This window comes from Abramis brama (assembly GCF_963993115.1).
Source record: "Abramis brama genome assembly, chromosome: 22".
In the NCBI taxonomy this organism is placed as follows: Eukaryota; Metazoa; Chordata; class Actinopteri; order Cypriniformes; family Leuciscidae; genus Abramis; species Abramis brama.
Genome location: NC_139984.1, coordinates 10,887,447 through 10,910,540, shown reverse-complemented (window position 1 = coordinate 10,910,540; position 23,094 = coordinate 10,887,447). Strand labels below are relative to the sequence as shown.

General features: G+C 39.9%; 2 protein-coding genes across 5 annotated transcripts in view; one reads left to right on the top strand and one right to left on the bottom strand.

Moving 5' to 3' along the window:
• Positions 1 to 232: 232 nt before the first annotated feature.
• ddx23 (DEAD (Asp-Glu-Ala-Asp) box polypeptide 23) lies at positions 233 to 9,328 on the top strand. Its single transcript, XM_084099579.1, has 17 exons — positions 233 to 312; positions 755 to 936; positions 1,018 to 1,131; positions 3,667 to 3,754; positions 3,843 to 3,908; positions 3,990 to 4,128; positions 4,311 to 4,444; positions 5,859 to 5,971; positions 6,160 to 6,303; positions 6,625 to 6,850; positions 6,999 to 7,144; positions 7,241 to 7,418; positions 7,582 to 7,824; positions 7,943 to 8,094; positions 8,197 to 8,305; positions 8,398 to 8,572; positions 8,704 to 9,328. The coding sequence occupies exons 2-17, from the start codon at positions 755 to 757 to the stop codon at positions 8,925 to 8,927; spliced, it is 2,433 nt and encodes an 810-aa protein (XP_083955705.1). The 5' UTR covers positions 233 to 312; the 3' UTR covers positions 8,928 to 9,328.
• Positions 9,329 to 17,146: 7,818 nt separating this feature from the next.
• The window catches only part of cacnb3a (calcium channel, voltage-dependent, beta 3a), a 39,292-nt gene continuing 33,344 nt past the window's right edge, over positions 17,147 to 23,094 (bottom strand). For 2 of the 4 annotated variants that reach the window (XM_084098986.1, XM_084098987.1), the window contains exon 14: positions 17,147 to 22,113. In XM_084098986.1, the coding sequence (XP_083955112.1) occupies positions 21,730 to 22,113 (384 nt within the window). In that variant the 3' untranslated portion in view covers positions 17,147 to 21,729. The remainder of the gene's footprint in view (positions 22,114 to 23,094) is intronic. The other 2 variants (XM_084098988.1, XM_084098989.1) reach the window with 1 other exon arrangement.

Genomic DNA, 23,094 nt, shown 5'->3' with positions numbered 1-23,094 from the left:
CACTAAAAACACACACAAAAACTGATTTTGCACGGGCATTTTGCACTAGTAATTTAAAATGTAAAAAATAAAAATAAAATAAAAACAATGTGCCTGCTTTATTGTTTTAAACAAAATGAATAAATAATGCAAAATCCGGATCCTCCTTTACATTATTTTTATTATTATTATTATTATAGCAAAGCTTTTGAAATCACTTTTTGACTACATCTCCCATAATCCATCACAGGAAGTACGTCATCTGTTGACGCCAATAATGGCGGCTTAGTGAAACGCACAGGCTTCGCAAGCGCCTTGATTTTGGTCCTTAAAGTAAGTAATTGAATACAATGTTTTCTATTTTCAATAACAGCACAGTTGAACATGTTGTTAATAACTTGATTTTACCCGTTATAGTCTTTCCTCTGATTTCTAGTGATTTTGTTTATTGGAGGTTGCAGGCCATTGCTGTGCTCAACCCTGCGCCTTCAGTGTAGAGTTAGACCATACTATTAAAACTCCTGTGCGTTTGGTCTTCGCAAGATATATTGCACGTGTAATTATATACTTACATATTTTAGATGCGTTGTAATGACTGCACAATGCAATATGACTAAAACGTGACTAAAATTGACTAAATAATACAAAATGTAAGCGCGATATATGCCCATTAGTCTTGTATTGACAATCAGTTTCGCTGTAGACGTCGATCAAACTTGTCTTTTAAACATGCGTCACTGCTCATCACAAGGCCTGGCTTTCCTCTTCTCTCCAGATGGCTGGTGACTCTTCTGAGAAGAAGGACCTGGAGAGCATTGGGAAGGAGCGGGAGTCCCGTAAGCGCAGTCGTTCTCGCTCCAGGGAACGGGATCGTAAGGGATCTCCCGGCAGGGAACGCAAACGGCACCGGTCCCGTGAACGCAAGCGCTCCCGCAGCAGATCCAAATCTGCAGACCGGTGTGTGGGACTATACTGTTCTTCTCATGTGAACGATCATGCATTTGTAATCTAACACCAACTCTTCTTCTCTGTTTTTAGAGATCGTCGTCTAAAAGACAAAGAAAGAGACAGAGAGAAGGACAGAGACAGGAACCGCAAAGACAGAGAAAGAGACAGGGACAGACGGGACAAAGACCGGTCCAAGAAATCAAGGTTTGAATCATGCTTGCCTCACAAACCTTTTCAGGGCTGAACAGTAAGGATGTCGAGATAACTTTTTGTTATGTACTGAATAGTGTTGTTGCAGATTCTGCAGATTTTAATGTCATTTTTAATGTCGAAATGACAATTTTCACCTGAGATTTGGAGCCAAATTACAGAGTGGTAAAAATGACTTTAGAAAGATGGCATCGTCATTATTTTATTTTTGCAAAGAGATTGGTATGTCTATTAGTAAAATGTGTTTACTTTATCAATCTTTGTTGCATTGTTAACAGTGACAGGTAAAAAAAAGGGAAAAAGCGGTTCTTATTTTTTTTTTTGTCCCAAGTTTGCATGCCTGTAACTCTACAAGTATTAAAGATATCTTACTATCTTTTTAGATTCTGGTTCATATCAAACATTTCTTTTGGTATCTTCATTTTAAAGGCCCTCTATGGTTCAATCCCAGAGATATGGAGATCTTAAAGCAGGGATGGGCAACTTCGGTCCTGGAGGGCCACTGTCCTACAGAGTTTAGCTCCAACCCTGAAAAAATCACCTGCCTGTAATTTTCTAGTAATCCTGAGGACCTTGATTAGCTTGTTCAGGTGTGTTTGATTAGGGTTGAAGCTAAACTCTGTAGGACAGTGGCCCTCCAGGACCGAAGTTGCCCATCCCTGTCTTAAAGGGATAGTTCACCCAAAAATGAAAATTAGCCCATGATTTACCCACCCTCATCCTAGGTGTATATGACTTTCTTCTTTCAGACGTATAGTTATATTGAAAAATGTCCTGGCTCTTCCAAGCTTTATAATGGGAGTGAATGGGCACTATTTTTTGAAGTCCATACAATTGCATCATATCCATCATGAAAGTGTCCCAAACGGCTCAGAGGGGTTAATAAAGGCCTTCTGAAGCGAAACGATGCATTATTTTAAGAAAAATGTCCATATTTAAAACTTTATCGACTAAAATAATTGGTGTGCGATACCCCGATCTGCTTTTGAAGAAATATCCTGTCAAACAGCGCCTGGTTACTGGACAAAGTTATCTTTAGAGTCTCATTGCGCTAATACTGTCAAATACACACAAGGTTTACATAAACAGAGTTGGTTATGTCTAAAGTAAAAGCAAACATTTGAGAGAAAATCTGGTGCGTGTGTTATATTCGTGTATATTAGATGTCCCGTGCCGGTCTTAAAGAGACAGTAGCCTAATAGTAAACATGCTGCCGCTTGTCCTTAAAGGGATAGTTCACCAAAAAAATTAAATTCTGTCATTATTTACTCACTCTAATGTTGTTCCAAACCTGTATTTCTTTCTTGTGCTGAACACAAAAGAAGATATTTTGAAGAATGTGGCTAACCAAACATTTGCTGGTCCCCATTGACTTCCATAGGAGAAAAAACTATACCCTGGGCACCAGCAACTGTTTGGTTACCCACAATTTTCAAAATAACTTTTATTTTCAACGGAAGAAAGAAACTTATTCGGGTTTAAAACAACTTGAGAGAGTAAATTATGACAATTTTCGTTTCGTTTTAAAAACGCCATTCGTTTTATTTTATATTTTGTTACCTAAGGCTTTGTTTTTAAAATAGGGACATTAGTTTGGCTGTAATGCTCAGTCACTTGCAAAATAGTAAAACCAACTTAAAAATAATCGTGATTAAAAAATCGTGAATCGTGATTTTCCTGAAAAAATCGTGATATGATATTTTTGCCATATCGCCCACCCCTAGCATCGATTTACCGTGAAGGTCTATTATTCACCTTAGGTTTTTGCCCTCTATTCTTCTTCGCTGATGAAGTCTTGCCTTGCTTTGTTTACACCGTCATAAGCCTAACAATTGGGTGGTTAAGGTCCATTTACACCAAGGATTATGATAACTATAATGATATAGTTCTAAACATCATTCTAAATATAAATAGCAGGGTCCACTTCACAACTATAACAGTAACGGCACAAAGAAATAATATAGTTGGAATAACTTTCAGAACAAATTTTTTCCAGCTGATAAATGATAAAAACATTGACAGCCAATCAGAATCCATTCCGCTTTAAAGAGCTTGAGCATTTAAAGTGGCAGACGCCTGCAGCATTCAGTTAACAAGCGTTATCGTTCGCTGCTGTGGACGCTAGTATAGTTATCGCTATGGTTCTCTTTATAGTTATTGCTCTTGTTGTGAACAGGCCTTAAAGTTTAAGGTTACAGATGCTCTTTTTAAACCCTTTTTGGACGTCTGAAAAGTCGTTCATTTCACACATAGCTTGTACTAAACACTGCTGAAAACCACTTATACTGCACTGTAATACAAACTAGAGAATATAAACAGCAAAAAGATGAATGAAACAATCGCAATGTTTTTGTTTTTTTCATTGTAGCCTACACAAATTGTATCAACCCCTATAATAATGGGTGTTCACATTATTTTGTCCACCCCTGTATGTATATGCATACAATGTTTAGATATTTTAAATATTAAAATAAATAATGTAAATATTTCACTACTTGGTTATAAAGTGTTTGCTTTTTTTCCTCTCAGGAGCACTTCTCCGAAATCCAAGGATTTGAAAATAAAGAGGGATTTGAAAAAAGAGGAAGATGAGGAAGATGAGAAGAAGAAAAAGAAGGTGCCCTATTAGAAGACATTTCAAGTTTGAAAGTTGCATATTGTGTACTTTTCTGACTTGGATTTTTCTGCAATCTGCCTGGTTTCAGGTGCAGCCTCTCTCTCTTGAAGAGCTGCTTGCAAAGAAGAAAGCTGAAGAAGAGGCAGAGGCTAAGGTGAAGAGATTTTATATATTTATGCAAATTAGTGCACTCCTTTTTTTTTTTTTTTTTTCTAAACGCATCCTCCTGTTGCAGCCCAAGTTCTTGTCCAAAGCGGAGCGAGAAGCCGAAGCCATCAAACGGAGAGAGCAGCAGACAGAGGAACGCCGCAGACAGGTGGAGGATGAGAGGAAGAAGAGAAGAGTGTTTCAGGACATTGGCAGAAAGATGCTAGGTGAGAGGCTAGAAAAAATAATAGCATCTGTTGAAACATGCTTATACTTTTAATATTGGAGTTTTGTAGCTTTTAGTCTGTCTATTAGCTTTAAAGGCCATCTGTATGCTAATGCGCTCCTCAATGTTGACTGTCATTTTTGTTTTTTTTATTTTCATCATCTTGCTTAATCTAACTTGCAGAGGATCCTCAGGAGCGTGAACGGCGGGAAAGAAGGGAGCGGATGGAAAGAGAGAACAATGGGAATGATGAGGATGATGGACGACAGAAGATTAGAGAAGAAAAAGACAAAGGAAAAGAGCTGCAGGCCATTAAGGTGACGAGCTCTACACTGTCCTCACGTATTCAGCTGGAGAAAAACAAACCGGTCTTTTAGATCATTTTCTTGGTTGAGAGTAATCTTAAAAGCAAATTAGATCACAACTAGGGCTGACGATTTAACTAATTAATTAGAAATGGGGAAAAATAACGTGTTAAAATGAATGCATTTTACACACCCACCCCAGACATACTTATTTTATCTTACATTTCATACAGTTGATTGGTGAGGAACATGAAGCGGGGCATAAGTCTATAGAGTCTATTGAATGCAGTTAGAAAGACCCTAAAATTCAAGATATCAGGGCAAAAATGCCCGTTTGAGTTTTTGTCTCATATTTATATCATGATATAGTTAAGCAATATCACAAGTGCTGTTTTTGTCCCGAATTGTACGAGTGCAAATGTGATACTGATTTTATACAACAGTTCAATAAATAAATAAATAACTTAATATTGGGTTATATTTTAGACACTATAATTTTCTCCTTTTGCTTAATTTTGCCAAAGAAAATATTACCTACAAAGCCAGAGCAGAACTGTTGTGCGTTTGAGCAACGTTTTGAGCGAATCAATTGGGTGAACCAATGATTCAATGTCCCATTCATAAAGAAAGCAATATACTTCAGTCCTGAATGAATCAGCCATTTGAAGACATCGAATTAATGAATTGCTCACTCGTTTAGACATTTACCACTACCTACTGGTAGGTTTAGTTTCTTATTTAGAGTATAATTTAATTATTAATTTTTTTTCCTTCATAAAAATCCCATTAAAGGTGTAGTTCACCCAAAAATGAAAATTCTGTCACTTACTCGCTCTCATGGCTGTTGAAGCCTAAAATTTTATGTAATAAATTCAACGTTGAATCAAATCAAATATTTCTTTTTTTCTAAAGCTATTTTTTGCAATGTCTATTTGATGTTTTTTTAACACAATCATGATTTTAAATGATCTTTTGGGGGTAATCACTCAGCCAAATTTGATGTGTAATGAGCCATATCGTGTAATTAATTTGATAAGCTTGACAGCCCTAATTTATACATACTAGTTAAAATATAATATATTTTATACATGGGTAAAAATGTGGAAATACTAGATTAGACGATTTTTACTATGGCAATTACATAAACAGATACAGAGTCACCTTAATTGGCAATTAGCAGAATGTGTCCATTAGAAAAAGAGTTAAGTTTGAGTAAACTGTTACTAAATATGTCTTTGGGAATAAGTAAAGCAAATGTTGGCCTCAGAAAAATCTATGAAATTCATTTGCAAATGGTTAGAGAAGTTTATGCTATCAGAATATCATCTTTCCAAGTATTTTCTCTGTCCCTGCTGTGCATTGAAGTGCATTAGGTGATAATGTCTCTTTTTGATGAATGTTGAACCAGTCCTTATTTTCTCTTTAGGAGCGTTATCTTGGCGGGATGAAGAAACGGCGGCGTACACGTCATCTGAATGACAGGAAGTTTGTCTTTGAGTGGGATGCGTCTGAAGACACATCAACCGACTACAATCCAATGTGAGCATGCCGTGAGACACTTCAAATATCTGCACATAATAACTTTTCACATAAAAGTCCAGATTATTTTATATATTTTACTGCATTGCATTTGGTTATGACTGCCTCAGGTCACCCATTTTACATATTTATGTAATATATGTGAGAGAGGAGCACAATAACACAGGTTTGACTGTTTATGTGTTTAGCTATAAAGAAAAGCATCAAGTTCAGCTGTACGGCCGAGGCTTCATCGCCGGCATCGACCTCAAGCAGCAGAAGAGGGACCAGTCTCGATTCTACGGAGACCTGATGGAGAAGAGACGGACCCTTGAAGAGAAGGAGCAAGAGGAGTAAGATTCATACACTACTTCATATTATAATGATATCTGAAGGATCATGTGACACTGAAGACTGGAGTAATGATGCTGAAAATTCAGCTTTTACATCACAGGAGTAAATTACATTTGAAAATATATTAAAATAGACAACAGTTATGTTAAATTGTAATAATATTTCACAAAATTGCTGTTATTTTATTAAAAAAAACACCCAATGACAGGGTTGTAACTGACACAAGGGAGAGCTAATGCTTCTGTTGTGGAAAATGGAAATTATCATAATCAAATGCTCACAGTTTTAATGGATATGCTATTCATTTATGTATTTCACAGAGTGAGGCTGAAGAAGGTGCGAAAGAAGGAGGCCAAGCAGCGCTGGGATGACCGACACTGGTCTCAGAAGAAGCTGGATGAGATGACGGACAGAGACTGGAGAATTTTCAGAGAGGACTACAGCATCACCACCAAAGGAGGGAAGATCCCCAACCCCATCCGCAACTGGAAGGAGTATTTACTGCCGCCACATATTCTGGAGGTCATCGAAAAGTGTGGCTATAAGGTCAGTGTGTTTCTGTTTGCTGTGTTTCCAAATTATTATTGTTCTGCAAATGTTTAAAAATGCTTGTTACATATGGCATCCATCCATCCGTGTAAGTGTGTTTTGTATATATTAAAAATGTTTTCTTTAAATGTTCATTCTTTATCAGGATCCTACACCTATCCAGAGGCAGGCCATTCCTATTGGTCTACAGAACCGCGACATCATTGGTGTGGCTGAGACTGGTAGCGGTAAAACTGCCGCCTTCCTCATTCCCTTGTTGGTCTGGATCACTACTCTACCTAAGATTGACAGGTGAGCTCACTTTTCTTTTCTCTGTCACACTTTTATATGCCGACACATGTTCTGAGGAATCGGATCAAATGTGGGAAACTCTGTGTTTCATGGTAGGATTGAGGACTCTGATCAGGGACCGTATGCCGTAATTCTGGCCCCGACTCGTGAGCTGGCACAGCAGATCGAGGAGGAGACCATTAAATTCGGCAAACCGTTGGGAATCCGGACAGTAGCCGTGATCGGTGGAATATCCAGAGAGGATCAAGGGTTCAAACTCAGGATGGGTTGTGAGGTGAGAGTAAAATACCTTCCAATAACCAATTGTTATTAATTCAAATGATTCATAGTATCTCTATATTTAGTGATACTGAAATAACACTGGTCTATGTCTATATTCGCAATAGATAACCGCATTGTAGTTGTAGATCTGATGTGTTTTGCTTCCTCGTTCTCAGATCGTCATAGCCACACCTGGTCGTTTGATCGACGTGTTGGAAAACCGATACCTCGTCCTGAGCAGGTGCACGTATGTGGTACTGGATGAAGCCGACAGAATGATTGACATGGGTTTTGAACCCGACGTCCAGAAGATTCTGGAGTACATTCCTGTGACTAATCAGAAGCCTGACACAGATGATGCCGAGGACCCCGAAAAAATGATGCAGAACTTTTTGGAGGGCAAACACAAATACAGACAGGTAACAGATACTGAGTCACGGATTATGAAATGAAGTCACAATTTCCATTGCTTTCTTGATTTCCTTTTTTCCCTCCTTTAATTTCTTTTTATTGCACGTCCTCTCTCGTGTTTTTCAGACGGTCATGTTTACGGCCACTATGCCTCCTGCAGTGGAGCGTTTGGCCAGAAGTTACCTCCGACGGCCTGCGGTGGTGTACATCGGCTCTGCAGGCAAACCTCACGAGAGAGTGGAGCAGAAGGTCATCCTCATGTCCGAGGGTGAAAAGAGGTCAGAGCGCACACGTTAACTGTAACCCCTCATATTCAAGTGGAAGTTGTCATCAGAAATGTACTAAACCTTTTCTTCCAAATGTTCTTGTGTGGTAAACAGGAAGAAGCTGCTGGAAGTTTTGGGAAGTGGCTTCGAGCCGCCCATCATCATCTTCGTTAACCAAAAGAAGGGTTGTGATGTGCTGGCTAAGTCTCTGGAGAAGATGGGAGTGAGTACACAGTGTTTATTATTGTCTGTAATTCTTTATAGAAATAACTTTCAGTCAGTAACTCTCGACCTTTCTTTTCCTCTGTTCTGCAGTACAATGCTTGTACACTTCATGGTGGTAAAGGTCAGGAACAGAGAGAGTTCGCCCTGTCCAACCTGAAGGCCGGAGCTAAGGACATCCTGGTGGCCACAGATGTGGCAGGCAGAGGTATCGACATCCACGACGTCTCCATGGTCCTCAACTACGACATGGCCAAGAACATTGAGGGTGAGTCCAACATAATTTCTGTCACTTTATCCATTAAACCTTTTCCCCTTTAGAACTGTTGGATGGTTATATCAGGGGACTTCCTGTTTCTCGTTTCCATTTTGATTAATCTTTAACTTGGCTTTTCTCAGACTATATCCATCGTATTGGCCGAACGGGTCGTGCTGGAAAGAGTGGTATGGCGATGACCTTCCTGACCAAAGAAGACTCTACTGTGTTCTACGACCTGAAACAAGCCATCTTGGAAAGCCCTGTGTCCACCTGCCCTCCCGAGCTGGCCAATCACCCAGAAGCCCAGCACAAGCCCGGCACTATCCTCACCAAGAAGAGGAGAGAGGAGACCATCTTTGCCTGAGCTGGACCACTTACATATGTTGTTGTTTTTCTCTTGTGCATCTTGTGACTGCTGTTTCTTCTCACCAGATTCTTCATAAGAGACACCCAGTAAAACATGGGATCATAAATCACAGTTTTCTGACATATAAATCAGTGAGTGTAGAACTCCGTAATAAAACTGCAGTAGAGAGAAGTCATCCCTTGACACCATCAAATGGACAGTTGGTAAAACGTAAAATTGTTGAACAGCACACCTCTTTTGTTTTTTACACATTACGTGTGATTGTGTTTGTGATTTTTAAATTGTGTAAAAATATCGATTCATTAATGCATTTGTAGATACCCCATTTCAGTCAGAGGATGATTAAAATTGTTCATTAATTGCTATGGATTGATAATAAAGTCCATAAGACTGAAAAATGTGTCGTTTGAAGTTTTTGAAAATATTTTTCTGGCTTGATAACAGATTAATTGAAATCAGTAATGATAATCTAACATCCAGTTACTTAAGTTACACTGCCATAAAAAAGTAACTTTACTTTTCTTAATAGATTTCACAAGCCAACATGAAACTAGAAGACCAACTTCCTATCGACATCTTCCATCTTAACTCCTTCCTCAGTCCATACGAGCCTCTTTCCAAATATGTTCGTTCCAGGTACACTGATCATGCATCACCTTAAGAACCACTCTTTCTTTATTTCTGAAACCAGGAAAATGCCCACTATACCAATTGAATAAAAGGGACATATGTGACGTAAACCAATCTTTGGGATTTAAATGATATTGAGCATGAGCATTTTCAAACTACTTCTTGAGGTGTCTTGAGATTCCGCAAATCCAGAATTGAATGGAGACCTCTTCTTTTCACATTGCTGTGCCCTTGGCCCACTGCCTGGATACACAGGGTATGAGTTTATTTTCACTACAAATATCCTTTTGAAATCTGCCCTCTGCCCTCCATGTAACCCCGTGGGTGGAGGGGGGAGAATTTCTCTGTGGGGCATTGGGGGAACTGGTGCCAACTCCACACTTGAACTGATCATAAGATATCTTTGATTAATTCCAATGTCCAATGCCTTCTCTTGGCAGGAGAAGGAGAAACTGACCACTCTCTTTGAGGGAGGACAGCAACAGATACTCTGCCAGTGCTGTTACCCATCCCTTCATCCTGAACAGAAGGACAGATTAAATTGCCTGCCGTTTCTTCCCTTCCTGAGGGTTTGCCAGCCCCTGTCAAGTCACAGCCCCTGCGAAGGAAGGCTTTCCTCTTAGCTGACTGACCACTCCTCTGGGGGACTTCAAAACCAGGGTGTGCTGGTTGAGGAGCCCAGCAATGAACTTGTGAGGGAGGCAAGTTTGGAAAGCCTCGCCCTCCTGTTTCCTCAAATCACACTGCTGTTGCCCCGAAAAGGGCTTTGGGCTCAATCTGAGCTTTCAAGATGCAGATCTGCAGAGGATCTCTTCCGAGAGCGCTGGGTTTGGTGTCCAAATGCTGCTTGGTACAGCATCCATTTGCCTCCCCATCTCCTCCATAAGCTCCGCCTGATAAGCAGTGAGGAGAGGTGGCGTTAAGAGCCCTCACTGCCAGGGCAGAAGAATGATCGATCTTCTGAAAAACCGAGGCTGCCAAGCGCCAAGTGCATCCTGGCGGTGAAGCTGAGGCAGAGGATAAGGCTGCCCTAGGGTTAGGGGTTGAGATTATGTGTCACTGACAGCTCAACTGGAGGGGGATTTGACATCCCTAACCCTATTACACGAACCCTGTGGGAAAAGGGCTTATCCCTGAAACTTTCAATTTCTGGAATACACACCGGGATAGCTGCAATTAGCTGTTTAATGCCTGGGGCACTTGAAACAGTCTCTTGTCGTCAAAAAGATCTCTCTGGCTCTGGTTCCCTGGCCCATCTGCTGCAACGGCCAGTCAATGGAGAGTTTTGCCACTGCCCTCTGGCACATTTCGAGTAGATCGAGCTCCGCCTGGGCTGGGGAGGGGGACGCTTTGCGGGATTCGGCGGGAGGATCTCATCATCACCCACCTCTCCTTCCTCCTTCAATAGACGAGCGATAGCTTTGTCATTGTCATCGTCCTCCTCTCTTTCCTCTGTTATGGTTCTGAAAAGGGGAAGCATGACACAGGGGGTGTTTAATCTCCTCCACAGGCAGAGAAAAGCCTCTTATTAGCGGTCGCAACTCGCACTCTTCTCTCTAGCACCTTAGACGGGAAGAGAGAACAGTGAGGACAGCACTCGGGTTATCCGGTGCTGCTTGAGTGTGTCTCACCCCGAGTCAGGATGAGGATCCTTGCCGGAGACGGAAAGTTTCTGCTTTTGCTTTGCCACTTGCAGAACTAGCGGTTGCTATAATAGAGATATCACCTAAGCTCACCACACTGATCGCTTAGGAAGAAGAACCATAGAAGAGAATCTGCTGTGACGTGTTAATTCTCTTCGTATATCCCAAGCAAATAAATCACTGTGACAGTGAATAGACCCGCTAACAAAACAGCGGTGTTCTGTGAGGCACCTTGACAGCTCGTCTAATTACAGTTAACAACTATTTACAAAAACAGGCCCTGCTGATAGGATAGCTTCCAATGTGATCATGGGGGAGAAATCACCGGCAGCGGTATATATTAGGGAGGCACAAAAACCATCCCAAACTTATAAAATATAAACACTTATAATATACGTACCATAGTGAATGACAGTAAGACAAAAACACGTTTTGGGAGAAGGATTGATGTTTTGACTCATTTAATTTTTGTTAATTTTAACAAAAAAAGTTACATAGTGTACCTTTAACATTTGTTAATGTATTAAGACGGTGTCAAACTCCTGGAGGAGTTTAGTTCCAATCCTGCTCCAACATATCTAGTTTTTGAAATAAGCCAGAAAGACTTGATTAGCTGGATCAGGTGTGTTTAATTTAGGTTGAATCTAAACTTTGCAGGGCTGTGGCCCAGGAACTGGGAGAGTTATAACATTCTCATCATTGCTCTGCTTTCTCAGTTTTTAAACTTTCTCTGTAATAATCTGAACGGTGTTGAACATAAGAGCTGTAGGTATTTGACCACAGGAAGGCAGTGTAACTCAGCTCTGGACTACTGCTGACTTTCCAATGCAAGTGACACTTTGAAAATGCTCTCTATTCATAACAATAGTAGAACAAACAACAAATCATGACACTTACAGAACACATCATGGTTATTAAGCCTATTCAGAATTCTTTCATTTGCATTTGGCTAAATCACTTTTGTATCTCACGTTTCACAATAACTCAATTGATGAGCCCACCTAAACTAATGAAATGGGTGAGCCTCTCCCTCACAACACATTTAGTTTATTCCTAATGACAGGCAGACTCTACAATCATTCTCCACATTCAAACAAGCCATGTCCTTAATCTTCCTTGCAGCCATATGATAATGGAGAATGATGACTCACATTGGTAAGGTAGGAAATGGGAGCAATATTCTCATGGTCTTGGACAGTGAGTTCAGGTTACTAATGCAAAGAAGGAGGGCCAAAAGACTGCATGAGGCACCTGCTGAAATCGGGCCTTTACAGAATTAGTCCAAGAGCTCCTCTTCTGCCTTATCAGTAAGGCCACTTGTTGCAGCTGGGGCAAAAGTATCCCGCACACATTCCCAGGCATTTGTGCTCACATCTGGGAAGTATGATCTGAAGTGCTTGCTCAGTGCAGTGAGCTGAGAGGTAACGACCTCTCTCACTATAGCCACAGACAGGTTGTTTGTGTGGATAATCTCAGTCTGATGGGGGAACATTGCTCTGTTTTCATTAAGGCAGTGGTTTTGTTGCTGACTTCCAGGATAGATGGATAGCCTCCTTGGATAGAAAGGTTTAGACTGTTGAGCAAGTTGAATATATCAGTAAGATATGACATTTTGTCTTCACACTCCGGGTCAGGAAAAAACGACATTCTCATATTTTCTGACATCTCACTGCGTAGCTCAAACACACGCTGCAAATCTTTCCATGAGAGAGCCATCACACTTCTGTGTGGTATCGCAGTGTGTCATGCCCAGCGCCAATCTCCTTACAAAGCTGTCCAAACATGTGACTGCAGTGCTTTTGACTTCAGTAAATGAACTGCAGTGATAGCCGTGTTCGAAACAGAGTGAAGGTCCGGTTCCATGCTTTTTACAGCGTGTAGCCATAATCTTTGGGTTGACAACCTTTATCTGTGCAATAACTTAAGAAATAAATTTCGACCTGTTCTTGCCGCCACACCATCCATACAAACAGCCACACATTTTCCCTAGCTTCAGTCACGAAAGCATCCAGGAGTCTAAATATTCCTCACTCATTATCCTGCCAGGCATCTCCTTGTAGAACAGAAAATCTTCCATTCCCATGGATAGTGAACCAAAAAATGAACCGAGCCACACTGGTGATGTCTGTTGATTCGTCCAACTGAACAGAAATGTCAGGTATTACCAGACTCAGAGAGATGATGGTGAACCCAAGTGTAGGTATTTATTGAACACAACACAATGTCAGCAGGCGAGTATGAGAAATGTACAGTAGACAGTTTAATGGCAGATTGCAATGATGATAATAGACCAGGAAACGTGAAAGCACACACAGAGGATCAGATGAGATGCAGGAGAACACAGGGACAACACTAGACTAGGAGATTACTGGAGACAGGTAAGTATCACAAGAAAACATAACAGGTATGCCTTGCAGGAAAGAAAGTCAAGAGTCCCAGTGGAGGCCAGGGCCCGTATCCCTAAAGATTCTGAGAATCCTCTCAGAGAGCTCCTAACTTAACCTAAAAATTCCTTGCCAGGAGTTTTAGCTTAGAAGTGATTCCAGAACATTTTCAGTGAACTCTGAGCAAGGAATGGATGGAAAATCCTATCTTAGTGAGGAGGTGTGGTTGACCCCGTTGCTAGGTATGAGTCATCATTTCAAAAGCCGTGATTGGTTGATCCTACAAGTTTGAAGAAAATGAACTTTTGGTGATAATGAGCAAAGGATGTACCCTCAAATCAATAAACATAATTATACACTCTAATCTTATGCAGACTGTAATTGTAAATAATATTTCACATTCAAGAAAATATCTGGAAAATGAATAGTAAGCTGTAGGGGTTATAGCCTAACATTAGAATCTAAAATATGTGAAAACTTAAGCTCATTACACCCTGTTCAAATAATGATTCGTGTCTTATTTGCTCATATTAATATCCTAGCTGGCATATTTTGTACTTTCACTCCCATATGGACCCCATTGAAAACAAGATGGCCTATCTCAAGGGGCTGTCCTTTAATGAAGTAGAAATTGCAACGTTACAACTCAGTGTGGTCTTAACGAGGGTAACACGGCTCAGCTTTTATCAATGTCTGTGATTGCTGGCTGGTCTATTTATGAAGGCTTGTTAACAAATATCCTACAAACACAGAAAATGGAGAAAAAAAGGAATCGCAAGCTCTGTTGGCCATTTTGTGCAGCTGCTTAGGGGAACTCCTAAGCCACTAAAAGTCCTCTTCCCTGCTCTTAGCAGATCTCGCCTTAGGAGCCCTTTTAAGCGCTAGGAATCTTGAGGAATAGCTTTTATATTAACTGGGATTTTCGTGTCACTTTTAGGGGAAATTCTAAGAAAACGTCATGACTCTGAGAATTTTCTTAGAATTTGGCCGCTAGGAGCCACTTTTTGCACAAAAATTCTTTAGGGATATGGGCCCAGGTGCTGACTGAATGCTGGTGTGTGCTCTTATTCCTGCTACAGATGCCTGCGGTTTTGGGGTCGTCCCGGAACAGATTAATTGGAGAAAATGTGGTCGGGTCAGCTGGGGCTGAGGGTACAGGTCTCAAAACTATTTGAGACGTCAGACTAGAGAGCTTCAGGCTTCCTTTTCTCTGTATTCTCCAGCCACGTAACACAGACTTAAAGAGGAAAATCAGTTTCTACTGCATAGACAGTCAGGTTTTATGAAAAGCTCATCTTACCAGCAATGAATTCCCTCATTAATGCCTGCTGCATGCTGTGCGATTTCGGCAATCCTATAATAAGATTATAAATCACCCTGTACGACATATGTAGACTGTCTGTACGATGATGACAGCTATTGAATCATAGGCTATCAGAGGTACAGACTTCAGTTTATTAACTGCCTGTGCGCCAAGCATAACACATTTCAACGGCCGCTGTACGTACGAGTTCTTGTGGAATTGTGTGTTTTCTTACTTTTAGCAATCCATTAAGCCGCCATAAAAGAAGCCTTCTGCTTTCTCTGAAGCTGTGGACAGGTTCACTATCCATGTTTTCTGGTGGATGTATTCCTTGCTCTTTTGAAGAAAGAAAAAATCAACCTTTATTTTGCCCTTATATTCTGGGTGCTTTGTAATCAAATGGCACTTTAACTTGGTGGGCTTCATCGCTAGGTCTGCTAGCACCCGAAGACACGAGGTGCATTTTGGTCTCCCGTCGCCGTTCTCAATAAAACCAAGTGAAGTGAAGTGAGTGGTTCATCACAGATTGTCGTAATGCTTCTACTAGCCTAAAGTTAATGTGGGTGGGAGTAATGAACACAATATGCTTGTTTTATTGGTGCAAATTTTCCCCATATGTAAATATGCAATTTTTATAATACAGCACAATTTAATAATTTATAGCAAATTATGTTCGCAGGTCTATGGACCACCACTTAGAGAAACCAGGATTGCGAGGGCAGACGGGACTCATTCCGCCTTATTGCGCATTTCACTTTCTCTAATTCGTAGTAATATGATTGTCTTGGTATATTTAAAGTTAAATTGTTAAGTGAATTAATTATGTGTAAACCGCTCTCTAAAACTCACTTGTATCAGTGCGATTTACATAAAACTATGATGATGTTAGTGCCGCGTCTAACAACATTGTGGTATCAGTACTTAAAGGCACAATATGTAACTTTTTTGCTTTAAAAATAGCAAAAATCACTATATCTATGTTATATATATTTTTTAGTTGTGTACTTACATTATCCCAACTGTTTCCAACAACTTTCAAACCAGGAGAAATTTTAATTTAATTCGAAGACACGGCACGTTTCTTTATTTCCGTTTTGTCGCAGTCAATGGCGTCATATCCGCGTTGTCCCTGGTTTCCGCTCGTGCTGCCATGGTAACCAGAGTTATGAACCAGAGCCCTCTGATAGTAACCAAGACGACAGACATGGACCACTGTAGTTCGCAATGTCTATCTGCACGCTGTTGTTGTTTCGTTCAAACATTATGGACCATGGCAAGCAGACTTTGGATAAAAAAGGAGAACTAAAACGAGAATCAATATCAGCGCGGTGTTTTCGAGATGCCGAGAGCTCCCATAGACAGTATATTAACGAGAGCTCCACGTCCGAGACTTCGACCACTTCTACATGTACTTTATTAAACAGGTGAGCACATTTACATAAAACTAATCAATGTTATATAGTTCAACAATGATAAAATGTCAGAATATGATCTGTATGTTATTCTAATGTTGATCTAGTTTACTGCTAGTCTCATACAGACAGACTAACACATACATTTCAACACATTCAAATGCAGTTTAGTGTGCTAGTGTAATGTTAGACCAAGTGAAACAGCGCTGCGTTACCTCACAAGTTTAATTTGTCTAATAAACTGACCTGTGAGTAGTACTTCTGCGTGTAGTTCGGTAGAATGAAATGTCCATATTCCTTTCATATCCGCGGGACTCGCGTCGCGTTTGGAGCTGATAGCTGTCTCTTAGCAATCCCGAACTGCTTCATATCACAGTCATGATAAAAGCATCGATGTATTCAGTCATCCATAAACATTATTAGATCGGTCGGCTTGACGTTGATGACAAGATCCATAATTCTTAGCAAATGTTGCGTCATCAAACTTCGCCTTTGTTATTGTAAATAGGTTAGCGACCCCTAGTGGAGAAAAAATCCCATACTGTACGTTTAAAGCACACAAAGAACAGCAATGCTAATGTTAATGCTAGCTAAAGAACTACCGAATGCACTTTCATTCTTTCATCAAGGTATTTGGATGGGGAGGGATTTACAATTAAGACTGCTAAGTTACATATTTTAAAAGATTATGATATGAATAATGGGCACTAAATAAGACCAAGAATGTGTATTAAGATGTGGTTGAATATGGTTAACAGCTTGTAAGACAAAAACAACAGTGATGCAAAAAACACTTGCAATGAAATGTGAGCAATGATCAAACAATTTGAGACACAACTGGAGTGTTAAAAGTACATAAAATGTTTTTGTTTTTGTTTTTATTATAACTAGTGGCATTTTCTTTAAATAGAAAGCATATACAGCATCAGGCAGGATTTATTTGTCATGTTGTCAGAAAGATGAAGGGGCGAGAGAGAGAAAGAGAGTGTGTGCCTACATCACGTCTGAGGACCAGTTATGTGTCCACTGCAATTATTGTTCTACCTAGTGCATTTATTGCATTACAAAGACATCAAAAAAGAAAAAAATAGTGCAATATCTTTTTCTCTACTTACACAGAAGAGGAAGTGTTAATGTTCTAAGGCGTTTTCTTTCCATGTTTGTATTGCATACAGAATCGAAGACAAATGACTCAAATTATACCCATAGTAAATATTGTGCTTCTTAATACCTCAGAAAGAAAAAAAAATCAGCGTTTTATATGGATGCTGTATTGGTCCGCTAGAAAACAATGCAATGCCATAACAGATAAGGGGAAAAAACAACGTATCATGTACATTTACATTAAGACATGCAAACCTAAAATAGTAGACCTTATACAGTACAGGTCCCACCAAAGCTCTTTTACATTGTGCATTGTGGATAATACACATCGTGTCTTTTCCTCAGTCTTAATATCAATCTAACTACAAAACAATGCAAGTTCTTGCCATAACGGGTAAAAAACAAATTAGGTTCTGTTGACACTGCACAGAAAATAAGTTGGACTCGTCTCTCAAATAAAATCTCATGTACAGTAACAGACTTACAATAGAAGTCTATATGGTATTCTGGAGGGTTTAAAAGCTAAAATTGAAAGTGCTCATATAAATTCTTACAACAACTTTTTGAACATGACCATGACAGTTGAAAGATTGGATATAACTTTACATAGACAAGGTTAGTAAGCAATGTCTATTTATAAAGTTTATGTATAATGTTTAAGTCTTGTGGATTTACTTTTGAAACTGTTTATCCTTTATTCGGGTGTAATGCCTCACCTCTTAGACTTCCATTGTAAGTCTATTACTGTGTGCACATGTACTTTTTTCAAATTTTTACAAACTGAGGGTATAACCAACATGTCACAGATTCTGTCAGTACAGCTTAACTTCAACTTGGAACTTTCCTTTATTACATCAATCCAAATATGTGTTATGGTGAAGCGTTAACATACAAAAATAACAGTGGAGGTATTGAAGCCCATGAGATTGAAAAGAAGCTTTTCAAAGAAAATGAAGTTTGCGGCAGAAGCCCCTTGTCTGTGGTCAGTATAAAAGAGGGTGAGTTGTCTTACTAAATAGAATAATACTTACAACAAGAGTCAATGCAATACTAAAGTATATCAGAAAGAAACGATCAGATCTCATGCAACACTTGCATAGATTTTTTTTTCAGTCATGCTCTGATTTTCTTTGTTTTTTTAAATATAGAACAATAGATTAAAGTGAGACATGTTGATAGCAAATAAAGATGCAGTACACTAAAAGAGAGGATTGGTCAAGGCATTTGTTAAAGTGGAATTTTACCCTGACTTCCACACCCCAGAACATGTACATTTCCCATGACCCTCTAAACAGGCTTTGCTTCAAGATTGGTGCTGTAAACACAATGTCCAGGACTTTGACATACAATCTACGTCAGTTTGATCTTATGTTAGAAAGGCAAGAGATACAGTGACTTCTAATGACCTGAGATCAACGTGTGACGTGGGTTGTTAACAGGTAATTGATTTCTTCAATCTGACATGGAAAGACTCTTTTAGTCCTTAAACATACTCTACATACTTGTAGTACGTGAACACAAACGCTTATAGCTACTTAATTTGCATTACATTCTATTGCCACAAGGGGCACTGTAGCATGCATTAGCATAAAATGTCTTCTCTTTCACATCAACAACAGTTTGAAGGGAATTTAGCTTGACACATTTTGCTTTAAATACTTGCTTTCACGCATTTGCGTAGAGTATATTTCAGGCCTTAGCATTCACCGTGTCAGTGTATTGTCGAAAGCTGTTTGGATTTCAGTGTACAATTTACCGACAATTTTGGTCGATAAGACAAGTCTTTACAATCTTATATGAGGGAGGATGTTTCTAAAAGTGCATTGTGGGAGTGTACGGATCCAGTACAATCAATGCGACACAATCAATTGAGGGACAGTCAATTTAGCACCGTCCCTCTGGAGGACAATGCATTAGTGCTGAGGACAAGAGGTGTTAAGGCATGCAACTATACATTCACTCAAGTCTCTGTGCATGTTTGGAAAGAACTGTGTAGTCTACGTGAAATCATACTTTAATACGCATCCTATACGTATAAACAATGCATTAAATCAGAGAGGTTAGTTCTAAAGAAAAATAAGGATTTCTCTTGCTGGATGGCGATGTTTGGATATGTACCGAAATCTAGAGGCCATCACAAAAAATGTATAATACATTAATTTAGATGTTTTAATTGTAAGTTTTCTTGCAAAAGACCCAAAACAAAACTAAAGCGCTACATGAGAGTGTACTGCAACTTTATGTGACTTTACATAACCGTACAACAACTGACGTTACATATATTTCAATGCGTCTCACGTCAACAATCTCTGAGTGAGAGCAATCCTGACTTTGTAAACATCGCAACATTTGTTAAAAACAATACAGATCCATAAAAACAAAGTGAAGTAACGTTCTAAAGAATTATACTCAGGATCTGGTGAAATTTCATTCGATATATACACGCTAGCTATTCTTAGATGCGTTACTAATATTCTGTTGCAGATTTTAAATTAAACAAAAAAAACGAGTAGATTTTTCTACTCTTATATACTTAAAGTTTTCTAAAAGTCCTGTTTCAACCCTAATGTGCAAATAGTCCTAAATAGTTGTATTTGAGACATGCAGTGGTATAGATATACAGGTAAGTATTAAGGCCAGTTTGAATTGTCCTACACTGGATAAACCTTAGCCTAAGCTGCTACAGGTAACATCCGAGTCTAGAGTCATGACAATGAGAAAAGGGAGAAACTTTCTTGGATTTGGTCGTAACACAACCTGGTTGGTATATGCTAATGTAATCACCAATCAGGTAATTAAACTAGCTAGCAGTCAATGTGTCGTCAAAGCAAGATGCGACACTGTTTTTAAGTTGGCCATGGTAAATGGACGTTTAGATGCCCAGAGCCTCGAGGAGGAAAGAGTGGCGAGAAACAGAGGACAGAGGAAGACCGCGTTCTTCTTGGTAAAGACAAAGTCCTTCTGAGGCAGTTCACTCGGCAGCCATTTTGGTAATGCTAGTACAACTCTTATCTACTTAAATTAGGATATCGTTTTGCCAACCTTTCAACAATTGTTAAAATCACTTAAAAACACTGATACAAAAATTTAAATTTAGCTTCTTTAGCTTTATAAATTATGTTAGTCTAGCTAATGTACATGCATATTCTAGACAAAACAGATCAGGATGCATTTGATTGGCCCTTTTAAATGGGAGACGCCATTTTGAGTGTTATGATTTCTCATCAGTCATTTGTTCTTTTCCTTATACTGTCTCTGATAAGGTCAACCAATTGATGACTTGCAAATGTGTCAAATGGTAAAATGTATGAACTAGACCTGAACTTTTCAACTGTCAAATCGCAGAGGAACAACATGACTATCCCAAAACGGACACCAAAACTGGTGAGCTTCATCTATGGTACTTCTATCAAAAAAAAAGCCAGAGTATGGGCACTGTTGGGTAATAAAATAAATCCAGTTTTTCAGTCCTTCTCATTTCCCAGAAAAAGAAACCGATGACACTGACCTAATTAGGTTCTTTCTTTATGCGGCAGTACGGAAATGCAGGAAGATCGACTGCTTCTCTTCACTCTGGAGTTAAATTTCACCTCATGTGCAAACCCAGACTATAGTCCCAATAATATTTTTACTCTACGACAGCAGAGCGTAACCCTGAATCCCTTTCCTACATATACCACATTTGCATGGTGCTTGTGACAGGCGCCAATGTGTGCTACATCTATGACCGTGACCATGAAATGTCAATTGCCTGAATAATGTACCAATAAACAACTGATATTGATAAGACGAGTGCATACAGGCTCCATGATAGAGGGCATGAACCAAAAAATAGTGAGTAATATTCACATTTACAAGCGCGCTAGCAAAAAAAAAAGAAGCCATTAAAGTAAGATGCAACAAAATGCTACAACATCTTTCATTGTGACTCACATCCCATGCTATAAAAGTGCTTTTCCTTTTCCCATAATGCTTTCTGTGCTCATTGGGTTAAGGGAGAGTGTATAATACGCAAAATAATAAAGTAATATTGGATTTGGGTGGGGTAAGGGTTTCCAGAGGAAGCTCAAATATTGTTTTAATCAGAACATGCATTTGATCTTAAAGGAGAAAAGCTGCCCTGTCTTTAAAAAGCAAATGTAGTGCAATGCCTCAAACAATAACGACCACATAAGCTTAGAAAACAGGATATTTTCGCCAATCATGGGCAGCTTCATCCACCAACACACATACACACACATTGTGCGTTTCCAATTCCTCACCAATCCCCATCACCCCGATTCACGACCCAACCCTCTCTTCCAGACTCCTGCAGGTGGACGGTCAGTAGTTGTCCCTCGGCCAGGCTCTCACGCGCTGGCGGTTGTTTCGTTGGTTGTGTCCGTCCTGCGAGTCTCGCTGCTGCAGGAGTCGGTCCCGTGACTCGTGTCCGTTAGTACTGTTGATGCCACCGGGTTGGTTACGGTTGGGCGGGTACACGTCCCGGTACGGGTTAGAGTGGCGTTGGGGTTCGTAATCATCTTCCTCTTCTTCTTCCTCCTCCTCCTCCTCTTCTTCCTCGTCCTCCGGGGGGTGCAGGGAGCTAGAGCCGCCTCGGCGGAGGGAGCGAGAGTCACTGGCCTCGTCGGAGGGCATGAGGCTGTCCTGCTCCCCCTGCTCCTCCTCCTCCACTCCCCCTCCACCCCCGGCGGGCGACAACTGCTGGTTCTGGGACAGAAAGAGAGAGATGACCACTCTAAACCATACTGAGGTCACGTTTCCTCTTTCTGTTTCACTCCAAAGAAAAATGACTTGTTTAGGAGATTGGTATACACATACAAAAAACACAAATATTAAAACATGTAATGTGCAGTGAGGTGGGGAGAAGTCTCACCGATGACATAAAGTGACTGGTTACTATGGCTTTGTTCACACTGCACACAAATTGGACTTGCTTTTTAAATCCAGACTTTAGGACTAACTGTCCAAACTGTCATCATCTGTGAATGCAGTTTGGATCGGGATTGTCAGATGTGTTTTTGCTGTTCAGGCTGAATTGTTTTGAGTCTGAACAAAGCCTCTTTGGTTACTGAGATCAAATTGCTGTGCATTATAGATTGCTACACATTTTCCTCTGGAGCAAAAAAGATTCAGGTTAGTTTTAGAAACAAGGAGGTTGCATTCAAAGGGAAGTTAGAAGGGTTGTCACATTCACAAAGCATCAAGTCTGTGTGCTCAGATACAGCCTGTTTTACAAAGTCATAAAATCAGTGTGTATCTTTATAACGCAGGAAAACAGGCATCTGTATCTGCTTTGTGAACTCATCTTATGGAGGGCCTACGGTGTTAATATCAATCAGCAAGGTGCAAAAACAGAACAGTCTGAGATGACTGTGTGCAGCTCGCTCCGATAAAAGCAAATTAAGCCAAAAGTGTAGAGGGGTAGGTGCATAACACAATAGAAATCATAGAAAAAGTAGGCCTTGTCAAATGGAAAGTTTGCACTGCCATATGGGAGTTTACATCATTTGACAGAAAAAGTTTAAGGGGAAAAATGGACCTCTAGAAAGTGCCAGAAAGCATGTGGCTACTTCCCTGTAATTAATCCAGTTCAGTTCTAACCTCCAACCCGTAGGAATGCTGCCTACACCTTTACAAATGCTGCCTACACCTTTAGAAATACTGCCTACAGCTTTACAAATGCTGCCT

What these genes read in the sequence shown, in the direction of transcription:
- ddx23 (XM_084099579.1), top strand. Translation starts at nt 755, where the DNA reads ATGGCTGGTGACTCTTCTGAGAAGAAGGACCTGGAGAGCATTGGGAAG. An exon ending in TCAACCGACTACAATCCAAT is followed by an intron (nt 5,972 to 6,159) that starts GTGAGCATGCCG and finishes TTATGTGTTTAG; the next exon opens with CTATAAAGAAAAGCATCAAG. An exon ending in GCAAACACAAATACAGACAG is followed by an intron (nt 7,825 to 7,942) that starts GTAACAGATACT and finishes CGTGTTTTTCAG; the next exon opens with ACGGTCATGTTTACGGCCAC.